Source organism: Sturnira hondurensis, unplaced genomic scaffold (genome assembly GCF_014824575.4).
Source record: "Sturnira hondurensis isolate 20B ecotype Veracruz unplaced genomic scaffold, ASM1482457v3 Scaffold0006829, whole genome shotgun sequence".
Lineage (NCBI taxonomy): Eukaryota > Metazoa > Chordata > Mammalia > Chiroptera > Phyllostomidae > Sturnira > Sturnira hondurensis.
In genome coordinates, this window is record NW_028079460.1 from 1,481,778 (window position 1) to 1,494,754 (window position 12,977).

General features: G+C 45.2%; 1 protein-coding gene across 1 annotated transcript; it reads left to right on the top strand.

Annotated features, from left to right (window-relative positions):
- Nucleotides 1–5,133: 5,133 nt before the first annotated feature.
- RAB13 (RAB13, member RAS oncogene family) lies at nt 5,134–9,508 on the top strand. The gene is made up of 8 exons (XM_037050704.1): nt 5,134–5,383; nt 6,922–6,982; nt 7,907–7,967; nt 8,191–8,268; nt 8,368–8,457; nt 8,579–8,644; nt 8,745–8,798; nt 8,954–9,508. The coding sequence occupies exons 1-8, from the start codon at nt 5,260–5,262 to the stop codon at nt 9,029–9,031; spliced, it is 612 nt and encodes a 203-aa protein (XP_036906599.1). The 5' UTR covers nt 5,134–5,259; the 3' UTR covers nt 9,032–9,508.
- Nucleotides 9,509–12,977: the final 3,469 nt, after the last annotated feature.

Here is a 12,977-nt window from a genome sequence, read left to right on the forward strand (position 1 = left end):
AATTGGAGCCTAATAAATAGGAACTTCTGAGGAAAACAACAGGACAGAACCATGTCCAGGCTTCTTAAATTTCTTTATTATTTTTCAATTGGCTTAATTTGTTCCCTTTAAACAATTCAGAAATGTAAAGATAAAAGAGTAGCCCTGGTTACTGTGGCTCAGTGGATTGAAGGCGGGCCTGCAAACCAAAGGGTCTATGGTTCGATTTCCAGTCAGGGCACACACCCTGGTTACAGGCCAGTTCCCCAGTAGGGGGCCCCTGAAAGGCTACCTCACACTGATGTTTCTCTCCCTCTCTTTCTCCCTCCCTTCCCCTCTCTCCAAATAAATAAATAAATAAAGTCTTCAAAAAACAAACAAACCCATAAAAGTAAAATCCTCATACTACCCCCATCCCAAACCTACTCCTAGGGTTGTTAAATTTATCATCGTCAATTTCCAATCCCTCCCTCTAATAATTTCCTCAAACACATGGTGCTTACTAGGTGCACTGTTCTGACGGCTTTATGTGTGTTAATCTTCACAATAACTCTTATCAGGTTGATACTGTTATTTCCCACATTTTACAGGTTAGGAAAGTGATGCAAAGAGAAATTGTCCAAAGTAATACTCCACTGCCTTCCAAAAAGGTTGTGCCAGTTTACATCCCTACATCCTTTCCACACACTTTCACCAGCAATGCCTTTCCAAGATTTCCAATGTTGGCATCACTGACACGCAACCCAGGAAAGGAGAATAAAGGAAAAATGAGGACTGAAGTATCACCTTCTGCAGTAATAATCAAAGTTTTAGAATGTCTATTTGTCATAAAGAAGGAAGATGATGCAAATGGCATTTGGGGATCTGGTCAATTCCAAAGGAAAGGGATAGGGCAAGGCATGTGAGTTTCAGTCAGGATGGTGCTGGTAAAAGTGTAACAGCCCGTTCTGTGGAGGAAAGCCCTAATTTGTTGTCTTTGCTAATTTCAATCTCCCACTCCCAAAGTGGGAGATTTCAAAATACCACTTTGACATTAAACATGGAGTTGATAGAGATAGGTAATCTGTTCTCATGAGCCAGTAAGAACTGGTTTCAATATGTCAATTGTAATTGAAAGATTGGGGTGGGGGGCATGGGCTAGTCAGAGAATATACATTACAACCCTGGAGATAGTCACAGGAAGAATCAATCTGCTCCTTGTGTCGAATCTAGCCTGATCACCTGTTACTACAATTGGGACACAGGGGAGGCTCCCCTATTGGCCAAGATGGCAGCAGCGGGAGTTACTTACACTGAGCCCCCTGGAAAGCTGGAAAAATGAATGGGCCTTAGCAGGTGTGGCTCACTGGATAGAGTGCTGGCCTGCTGACGGAAGGGTCAACTGTTCAATTCCCAGACAAGGCACATGCTTGGGTCGTGGGTCAGGTCTACCTGGTTGGGGGTGAGCAAGAAGCAACTTATAAGCATCTGTATAAGCATCTCTCATACATGGGTCCCCCTCCCCATCTTTCTCTGTCCCCTCTCCTCTCTCTAAAAATAAAATAAATAACATATTTTTTTTAAAAAAATAGGCAAGCCCTGGCTGGTGAGGCTCAGTGAACTGAGTGCTGGCCTGCAAACCAGAGGGTCATCGGTTCGATTTCCAGTCAGGGCACATGCCTGGGTTTCGGGCCAGGACCCTAGTGGGGAGCTCACTAGAGGCACTCAATCAGTGTTTTTTCTTCCTTCCTCCCCCTCTCTGAAAGTAAATACATAAAGTCTTTAAGAAAAGTAGGGGGGTGGGTGGGTCTTGGGAGAGGCAGCCAATTGATGTTTCTACTACCTGCCCAGGGCCTCATCAGACTTTTAAATTTGTATTATTCTCATTACCTCGATTATATGTAAAGTTGCACATTTTTTACACTTCACATGATTTCTCTTGATTTGCTTCTTCATATTCTTTGCCTATTTTTCTACTTCATTATTTGTCTTTTTCCTATTGATTTTTTCATTCTCTGTATAATCCTTTATTGGTTTTATGTGTTACAAATACCTTATACTAGCTTTAGGCTTGATTTTTCACTTTGTTTATGATATAGTTCAATTTTTTTAAAGCCTTAAAATTTTGGCTTTTCACATTTAGGTCTTTAATACCCTGGGATTTCTTTCTCATATAACTTATGAAATTGGGATCAAATTTTATATTGATTTTGTCTAAATACCTCTTGTTGAGTAGTTCATCCTTTCCCCACTGAATTTTAGGGTCATCTTGGCTCCGCATAGTTTCAATGCATACATAGAACTGTTAATGGACTCAGTTTTATTCCTCTGTCTATCGCTGTGCCAAGACCACACTGTCTAAATTACTATATGAGTGTGTGTGTATATATATACAAATATATATAGAGAGAGTGAGACTTGTTCATCTTCAAATTTATCTTTCTCTTCCTTAGAAATTTTAGAATTGTAGCCCTGGCTGGTGTAGCTCAGTGGATTGAGCACAGGCCTGTGACCAGAGGATCATGGTTCAATTCCCAGTCACGGCACATGCCTGGGTTGCAGGCCAGTTCCCGGCAGGGGATGCAGTTCCCAGCAGGGGATGCACGAGAGGCACTGATATTTCTGATATTTCATACATTGATATTTCTCTCCCTCTCCTCTTCCCTTCCCCTCTAAAGATAAATAAATAAAATCTTTTAAAAAAAGAAATTTTAGAATTGTTAATTACACACACCTCACTTTTGTGATTTTCACTGAGAGTGTACTGAATTGATTAATTTGGAGGTAACTAATATTTTTAAGGTTTTATTTATGTACTTTTAGAGCAAGGGGGATGGAGGAAGAAAGAGAGGGAGAGAAACATCAGTGTTCGAGAGATTCATCCATCAGCTGCTTCTCACATGCCCCCAACTGGGTGGACTTGACCAGCAACCCAGGCACATGCCCTGACTGGAAATTGAACCTGCAACCTTTCAGTTCACAGGCTGGAACTCAATCCACTGAGCTACAGCAGGCAGGGCATATTTATTTATTGTGAGAGAGAGAGAGAGAGAGAGACATCCACATGTGAGAGAAACATGGGCCAGTTGCTTTTTACATGCCCCCAGCCGGGGCCCTCCCCCTAATTACATATATGTAATTAGGGGGAGAGAACATGTAAGAATAGTGCAAGGGCCAAGTCAGTTAGATTCCCATGGTAGCCTGCAAGAGAGCACTCACATCCACCAGGGCACGGTGAACAGTCTTTGCAGACTGGAAACAGATAAGAGATTCAAAACAGAATAACGAGAAAACAAGAATAGGGTCTTCAAGCCTGCTGAGTTTGACATGTGTAAAGACTCTTACCCGTCCCCTCTGATGAGTGATTTCCTCTTCTTCTCAGCTTTTCTACCATAAATACCTCTACCGTAAAAGATTCAAGGAAAAACAATCCCTGAATTCTGAAGAGTAATAATGACAATTCTTTATTCTGGAAGGGTTTGACATCGTTAACGAGGATTTTAAAAAAGATTTTATTTATTCATTTTCAGACAGAGAAGGAAGGGAAGGAGAAAGAGAGGGAGCAAACCATCAATGTGTGTCACCTCTCATGTGCCCCCACCTGGGGACTTGGCCCACAACCCAGGCACGTGCCCTGACTGGGAATAGAACTGGTGACCCCTTGGTTCACAAGCAGGACACTCAATTCTCTGAGACACACCAGCTAGGGCTAGTGAAGATTTTTTAAAGGTATTTTCTAAATATTTAATTAATTTATTTCTAGAAGGGGAGACAGGGAGACAGAAAAGGTGAAAACATCAACTTTGTGGTTGCCTCTTGTGCGCCTCAGCCCCCACCCAGGGACCTGGCCAGCAACCCAGGCATGTGCCCTGACTGAGGATAGAACCCACAACCTTTGGTTCTCAGGCCGGCACTCAATCTACTGAGCCATACCAGACAGGGCCAGCATAAGTACATTTTAGAGAGGTGAGTAAGAATAATGAATTGCAGGGAATGAACAATACAGATTCAGACAAAATATGAAAAGAAAAGGAACTGATGGATTTTTATCAGAACAATCCATGAAAATAAAGAAGTTTCAGGTTTCTGATACAGCTTGAAGACATACAGGAATTGAGAGAATGGACAAAAAAGGGGACTGAACAGTTGAGAAGGGACAGACAAGGGCACAGAAGGTGACATAAGTGAAGTGACAAAAGAAGCCTTCTCACAACCAATGCACTAGTTTTACACAAGGACGATTCTAATGAGCCATGGTTAGAAAAGCAGATAGATATTCTGAATTTTCTCCACAGGCAAAGATAAACTTCTTTCTTTCTATTTTTTAATTTTTAAATGTATTTTATTTATATTTTTTATAAACATTTCTTTATAGCAATGTTCTCCATATTTCAGCTTCCTGGCTGCCATGGTTACCCATTCAGTGGGGTATCTGCTCCAGAGCTCTCTTCAAAGATCAGTATCTCATCAGAATGAGAACAGACATTTGTTTCAGTCTCTGTCTTTCTAAACTGGCTTATCAGAGAAATTACACATAGTCCCAGAAGGAAGTCTGTTCCAACTAATGCCCCAGAACGCGTCTAGGTGAAGGGACAGAGAAGGGGAGAGGAGAGGGAGTTGCGGTGGGGTGGGGTGAGGCTGATTCTGTGGTATAACCAATGTTAATTTTCACTCTGTCCCACCAGGGGGCAGCCTGAATCAAGAAATAACCTACTCCAGCGCATCCCGCTTTCTGCAAAAGGAGTTGGGATTCTAGAACTAAGGGCTGGCAACACCAACGCCAGAATTCTAGAACTGTCCCGGAAGGACTGTATCTTCCTTGACTAGCTCTTCCAAAAATAAGACCCCATTTTTTGTCATTTGCCAGCCCCATCCCTGCCTTCACCCTTATTCCCCCAAACTTGGTCCTAATTCCTCTAAAATTCCTCCTTCCCCTGGTCTTCCTGGTTAAACTCCTACTTCCTCTAACCCCAGCCTCTCGGCGCCGGACTGGAAGAAAGAGGTCAAAAGATAAAGAGGGGAAGGACCGACAGCTCTGGGAAAGAGCTGGGGAGACAGGCTGCCTTAGACTGTGAAGAGGAAGGCCAGAGAACTCAGGGCTGCGGCCGGCCTCTGGAAGGGGCGGGCGGGCAGGGGGCGGGGCCCGGAGGAGTGCCGCCTCTCTCTTTCCCGGAGTCCAGGAGGAGAAGGAGGAAAACTTCCTGGCCTGGGCAACCGGTGGCTCTGTCCGCCAACCCTCCAATCCCGCCTACCAGTGCCCAGCGCTTCCTCACCCCTCCCCCGGCTCTCTTAGTGTCCGCCATGGCCAAAGCCTACGACCACCTCTTCAAGTTGCTGCTGATCGGGGACTCGGGGGTGGGCAAGACTTGTCTGATCATTCGCTTTGCAGAGGACAACTTCAACAACACTTACATCTCCACCATTGGTGAGCTCACTGGCCCTGTCCCAGACCCCTAATTCCCTCATACCCTCATCTCCAGGCTTCCGGATTACTGGTGGCCCCACCTTTCAGGCCCCCTAGAGTGAGGCTTCTAAAATCGGCTTTCTCACCCTCTGTTTCAGACCCGTCCCCATACATGTCTCTGGTTAGTACCCAAACTTCTACCTTCTCTACAGCCTCCAGGTGACTCCTTGGTTACGCCAGTCCCTCATTTTCTTGGTACCATTCTTCTCAGCGCCCCCATATCCACGCGAACCCTTCTCAGTTTCCCTCTCAGCTCCTCTTCTCGCACAGCCACCCACCTAGGACCCCTCGATCACTCTTCACCTGCATTCCCTCTTCCTGAACATGTCCCCCAACTCCTCTAGCCTCCTTCTGGGCACTGAGCTTCACACTCTCCCACAGCACCTCCACCTTATCATCTACTTTCCTCGCCCCTCGACTTAATAGGAGGTGGGGAGGGTGAGACGGAGTATCTCAATGTGCTGGAGGATGGCCCAAGCACTGGGATCCTGAATGTGCAGTTAGCCTGGTGAAGAAGGTGGCAGTGGGGGGACTTTTGGGGTCTCTGAGTCAGCCTGGTGACTCAGCCTTCTCTCTAGCACTCGCAGCAGGCTTGGGGGAGGTGTCCAAGTTTCCACTGAGAACAGTGTCTCCTCTCCTCCCCTCTTATCCTTCTTAACCTCCTCTGGTCTGGGAATTAAAACAAGGAGAATCTCAAGACAATTATGGTTAAGGCCCTGGCTGGGTTGATCAGTTGGTTAGAGTGTCATCCCTATATGCCAAGTTTGCAGGTTTGAACCCTGATCAGGGCACATGCAAGACTCAACCAATGAATGTATAACTGAGTGGAACAACACATTGATGTCTGTCTGTCTGTCTGTCTGTCTCTCTCTCCCTCCATCTCTTTCTCCTTTCCTCTCTAAAACCAATAAATGAAATTTTTTAAAAAAAGAAATTCTGGTTAGAAAGCAGAAGGAAAAATGCCCCTTTTTCCTAGTTCATTCTCAGGAGGAATCTTGTTTAGACTCAAATTTTCTTGGTTCCAAACCTGGCCTACTAGTTAATTCACGTAGACTGGCGTCAGCTATCTTTTTCCTCACTCTTTACCTTATAGGGCCAAGAAGGTCTGTGAGTATGGAGACCAGAGGCCTCTAGAAAAACGAGGGAAAAGGAATCTGAAAGTAATATTTTAGGGAGACAGAGACTAAATTGAGAGAGTTGTCAGCTGGCATGGTAAATGGACCCAAGAAGTGCTTTAGTGGCCTTAAGGCTCCCTGCAGAATTTTTATTACCTTCTCCATCACAGGATTCACAAAACCTAAGTAGAAACAACATGCTTGCTATACAGATACAGTTTTGAGGAAATTCTCCTAGTTTTACACTTCCAACAAGGCTGCTTTCTGTGTTCCTCCCCTGCACACTCTCTATCACTGCCCCCGCCCCATCCTCTCTCTCCCATCACACACTGTACATGCACACACCTGTGTGTCTCCGCTTCAATGTACACTCTCCACCCCTAGGAATTGATTTCAAGATCCGCACTGTGGATATAGAGGGGAAGAAGATCAAACTGCAAGTCTGGTGAGTGAATCCCCCAGGACTCCTAACCAGACTTCCTCATCTACACCCTCTAAACCTTTTTTTCTATTTTGCTTTATTGCTCTCCTTTTCCCCACTGTGGTATAACCAGTCATTTCTGTCACCTCACTCAGATGTCTTTCCATCTCTCTTCCTGCTCGATCAACTATTTTCAGCTTCTTCCATCCAAGGACTAACCAGGCCCGACCCTGCTTAGCTTCCGAGATCAGACAAGATCGAGCGCATTCAGGTGGTGTGGCGTAGACTATTTTCAGCTTTTTTGTAGCTCCCTTGCCTCTCCCGGCTCCAGAGCACTCTCTGAGCTTGACAACAGATACATAGTGCGCTATAATATGGAAAGAGTAAGCAGTTAAAAGCAAGGAGCAGAATTAAGAGTTGACTCTAGGCTAGTGCTTTCTAAATTATGGAGAGCCCAGAAAGCCTCGTGTAGAGGTTTGACCTGTCATAAGGAAGCTAGAGACTCTGAGGATACGAGGCTTAATGGAGGCATCATGATACAACCAATAAGAGCAAACTGGTTCAAATTCTGGCTCTGTTACAGAATGACCTTCATTAGTTATATAGCTTCCTTAAATCTGTTTCCTCATACGTAAAATAAGCACAATAAAACATGTCTCACAAGGATAGAATGAAGATTATGCAAAATGATACGTATGCAGTGCTCAGCACAGAGTAAACATCCAATGAATAAACCAGAGAGATCTCGGTTTATTCTTAGGACTCTACCATCTCTCAGTATCAGCCCAACTGCCTTCCTTCCCTTTCCCCCTTCACTGCTTCCTGATCCTGTTCCTTTCAGCCCCATCATGTGAAAGCTAAGTTCTTAGCTGGTGGGAGATAGGGGAGAGTCTTTCTTTGGAGAGCTCTCCCTTCTATCCTGCCCCACAAAATATCCCACCTCCTCAGGGACACAGCTGGCCAAGAGCGATTCAAGACGATAACTACTGCCTATTACCGTGGAGCCATGGTACGAAGTATGGGTCTGGACAAGGGCTGAGGTCATGAGGCAATGCAATGTAGGTTTGTGAGGACAGAAAGGCAGGGGAAATGGGATTGCAAAGAGTGGGTTGCAGAGGGCCCCACATGGCTTAGTGATTCGACTTACGGATAACACTTGCAGGGTCACTTAGAGGGCAATGGGAAACCTAAACAGGGGAGTGTGGTTCAATGTGAACCCTGCCACCCTCCAGGGCATTATTCTAGTATACGACATCACAGATGAGAAATCCTTTGAGAATATTCAGAACTGGATGAAGAGCATCAAAGAGGTGAGGATCCTTCCAGAGAGATGGGGGAATTGGGTAGAACCTGGAGGATGGAGGGGATGGTGAGGATGACCAGGACCCAAGTTACCCTTTTGCTCCCAGAATGCCTCAGCTGGGGTGGAGCGCCTCCTGCTGGGGAACAAGTGTGACATGGAAGCTAAGAGGAAGGTACAGAAGGAGCAGGCTGATAAGGTAAGACCAGGTCAGGCAATGTTCGAGGACTGGGCTGGGAGGGCCAAGGTGAGGCTGGATTGCAGAGGACTCGGCTGCTGCCCTTTATCTAACTCACTTCTTCTCACTTCACCCCTGACAGTTGGCCAGGGAGCACGGAATCCGGTTTTTTGAGACTAGTGCCAAATCCAGTATGAATGTGGATGAGGTAAGACACGCCTCCTCCCAGCCCACGAAGAGACAGGGTATTTGGCAGATAGATTTATCCTTTCTCCAGTCTGTTCTGACGAATCTCCTTTCCCCGTTAGGCTTTCAGTTCCCTGGCCCGGGACATCTTGCTCAAGTCAGGAGGTCGGAGATTGGTGAGTTTTTCCTGCTGGGCTTATCCCACAACTGTGGGAATGAGGGGGGAGCAGTGCTAAGACTTCCCGTAAGAGTGAGTCCCTTTCACAAAGTTTATAGCCTCAGACCCCAGCCAGCCATTCTCACCCTGACTTCTGTGCCCTTCTGCCTCTAGGGAAACAGCAGCAAGCCCTCCAGCACTGATCTGAAAACTTGTGAAAAAAAGAACACCAACAAGTGCTCCCTGGGCTGAGGACCCCTTTCTGCCTCCCGTCCAAGCCTGGAGGCTGAACCTGGGGGAGGCAGGGCTGAGGGGCTGCAGGGGGAGAAACAGCAGGTGGCGCCTGGAGAGGTAGGATGGGCAGATGGTGAAAGAATGGGGAGGAAATGGAGAAGAAAAGAGGAAAGTGAGAGAAGGAATGAGTAAAGAAGGAAAGGAGGTAGAATAGAGAGAAAAGAAGCAAGAAGGGAAAGAATTGAGGAAGTGAAGAAAGATGAGAAGGATGTAGGAAGAGAGGGAGAAGAAAAGGAAGGTTAGATGGCCCTGGGCCTCAGCCCTTCTTTGGGATTTTAGGGAAAACATAAGTGTAAATAAATAATTGATTAATTTTGTTATTGGGTCGGGTCTTCACGTCTTATGAGAGGCTGGCTCAACACCACCCTTGAAAGTTGGGTCCTATCCTGTCACTCTGCATGGTTTTTCTCAGTATTAAAGCCCACCATTTGCACAAATGTCCCTAGTTTGGGTAACTTTCATCATTGTCCAGATTGTTCTCTACTCAAACCTACTTCCTGCCTCTGGGCTGGGCTGCCTGGCTTTGGCCGGGTTCCTGCGATGCCAGGACCAGTCCTGCAGCTTTCTCCCTTTCCCAGCAGTTTAGTTGATGAGGAAAACAGCAAAGAACAGAGGCTCTCTAAACTTGAAGGCATGGACATACTCTTTCCATTATGGATTTAGAGGGTCACTGTGGGCAGAGCCTTCTTCAGGAGATTGCAGAACCCTTTTTTTTAAGGACTCTTTTTGGGTCTCCCCAGGGGAACGACAGCCCTAGCCTCAGGGAAATAACAGGATAGGATATTGTTATGCAGTGATTTGTAAACACCTTTGATTCTGCCAGCAGTGCCTGTAAGTACTTGGTAGGCATTATCTGCTTTTACAAGTGAGGAAAATGAGACACAGAAGAGGTTCACTTATTCCTAAATATTTATTGAGCATCTAATACATGTGTCAAGCACAGTGGTCAAGTTAACATAACCTTTGGGTGGTACTTAAAGGATGTACAAGCAAATTTGAACAGAAACAGCCTCTAACTACTGAATACAAAGAGGCAAAAGTATTGGCATCCTAAAGAACCACCATCGAAAAATTCAGACTTGATACACAGCCCCCTTAGTTTATAAAACCTCCTTTTACTATTATGCAATATTTTCTTAAAAAGTGAAATTAACCCTGGCTGGTGTAGCTCAGTGGATTGAGCGCAGGCGTGCGAACCAAACAATTGCCATACGCTTCCCAGTCAGGGCACATGCCTGGGTTGCAGGCCAGTTCCCAGCAGGGGATACATGAGAGGCAACCATACATTGATATTTCTCTCCCTCTCTCCTTCCCTTCCCTTCCCTTCTAAAGATAAATAAATAAAATCTTTTAAAAAAAAGTGAAATTAGCCCTGGCTGGTGTGGCTCAGTGGATTGAGTGCGGGCCTGCAAGCCAAGGGGTCGCAGTTTGATTCCCAGTCAGGGCTCATGCCTGGGTTGTGGGCCAGGTCCCCAGTGGGGGTCGTGTGAGAGGCAACCATACATTGATGTTTCTCTCCCTCTCTCTCCTTCCCTTCCCCTCTCTCTAAAAATAAATAAATAAACTTTTTTTAAAAAGTGAAATTAGCTCATGGACTTGATCTTTTATCAAGATAATGAAAACATCAGATTTGGTTTAGATAAAATACTTTTAGAAGTTTTTTTAAGACTATTTATTTTTGGAGAGAGGGGAAGGGAAGGAGAGAAACATCAATGTGTGGCTGCCTCTCCCGTGCCCCTAACTGGCGATCTGGTCTGCATGTGCCCTGACTAGGAATCGAACCGGAACCTTTTGGTTCACAGCCTGCACTCAATCCACTGAGCCACACCAGCCAGGGCTAGAAGTTTGTTTGTTTTTTTTTTTCATGGATGTGATCAAGGTGTTTAAGAAATCCCCAGGCCTGCAGTGTAGAAGTGGATGCACATCCCTAGGGCCAGCAGCAAAGCCTTTTTTGTGCTGCTGTTTCCTTTGGTGAAAGCTGAGACTCAGAAAAAAAGTCTGACAGTGCTGGGAGAACTTGGAAATCAATTTGATAAATGTGCTAAGTATGTAGGCTTCAATGGGGTAATGTCCTTCTCTGTGGCTTAGGTTTGAGCTCTGTAGTCAACAGCTCAGCTAGTTCAATTTGCTGGCTCAATTCACAAAACTTGCATTTTGTGAATTCCATGAAGACTGATGTCTTCATAACCACAGCGGGTTGTTGTTGTTTTTAATCCTCACTGGAGGATGTGTTTGTTGATTTTTAGAGAAAAATATCAGTGTGAGAAGCATCAATTGGTTGCCTCCTGTTTGCACCCCAACCAGGGATCAAACCCACAATGTAGATATGTGCCCAGCCTGGGAATCAAACCTGCAAACTTTTGGTGCATGGGACAATGCTCCAACTAACTGAGCCACCTGGCCAGGACCCAAAGCAAGCATTCTCTCTCTCTTTTTTTTTCTCTCTTTATTTTAAAGATTTTATTTATTTATACTTTAGAGAAGGGAAGGGAGGAAGAGAGGGAAAGAAACATCAATGTGTGGTTGCCTCTCATGCGTCCCCAGCTGGGAACTGGCCTGCAACCCAGGCATGTGCCCTGACTGGAAATCAAAGTGGTGACCCTTTGGTTTGCAGGCCTGACCTCAATCCACTGAGCCACACCAGCTGGAGCACAAAGCAAGTAGTCTTGAAATTCAGTCTCAGTCTAGAAACCTTATTAAGTTGCTTGGTATGGAAGTTAGATCTCACAAAACCTCACAGCTTGTCATGAGACATAGTAGGAATGGGTGAGGAGTTCAGCCAAAACTTTTTATTATAGCTAAAAACTTCTGCCCTGGCTGGCGTAGCTCAGTGAATTGAGCGCGGGCCTTCGAATCAAAGGATCACAGTTCAATTCCCAGTCAGGGCACATGCCTGGGTTGTAGGCCAGTTCCCAGCAGGGGACACAGGAAAAGCAACCATACATTGATATTTCTCTCCCTCTCTCCTTCCCTTCCCCTCTAAAGATAAGGAAATAAAATCTTTAAAAAAAACTTCTGTAATGTACAACTTTGACACATGCAAAAAAATAATAATAGTGACAAGCAAAATTAAAACTCAGCCCTCAAATTTTGTTTTTTCCCAATTCTTATCCAATGATCTTTTTTGTCTCGATAGCTCCTGCTCTTGAGAAGCCACCTTTAAGTCTGGTGGGAAGTCAGAATTTATGGGCAGTAGCATCAGATATACTATTCATTCCAAAATAAAGTGTACTAGCCCTTAGGACTATGGGGGAGGGGAGTAGATGTGGTCTCTAGGCTAGAAAGGCTTGTTGGGGGAGAATATAGAGGAGTCAACAAGAAAAAAGTATGGGACAGGCCTTGAGATCATATGTCCCCATACTTTTTCCTTTTTTAAAAAAGATTTTATATATTTATTTTTAGAGAGAGGGGACAGGAAGGAGGAAGAGAGGGAGAGAAACATCCATGTGTGGTTGCCTCTCTTGTGTCCCCCACTGGGGACCTGGCCTGCAACACAGGCATGTTCCCTGACTGGGGATCAAACCAGTGATCCTTTGCTTCACAGGCCCGTGCTCAATCCACTGAGCTACACCAGCCAGGCTCCATACTTTTTTCTTGTTAACTCAGATCCATAGTCTTCTCCCCCAATAAATTCTAGCCAAAAGACTAGAAATTGTTAATAAACAGATTCTTAATAGTGCATATATTCATATCAAGTTTATTTTAAGTACCTCCTATCTTCTGAGTGTCTAAGGAAACTCATGGTCCAGTTGTCTGGGAGGCTGCAGACATATGTATATGTAAAACTAGGAGGAGCCCAGAGCAGTGTGGCTCAGTGGGTTGAGCATCATCCCACAAACCTGAAAGGTGGTGGGTTTGATTCCCAGTCTGGGCACATGCCTGGGTTGCATGTGGGTCAGATTGT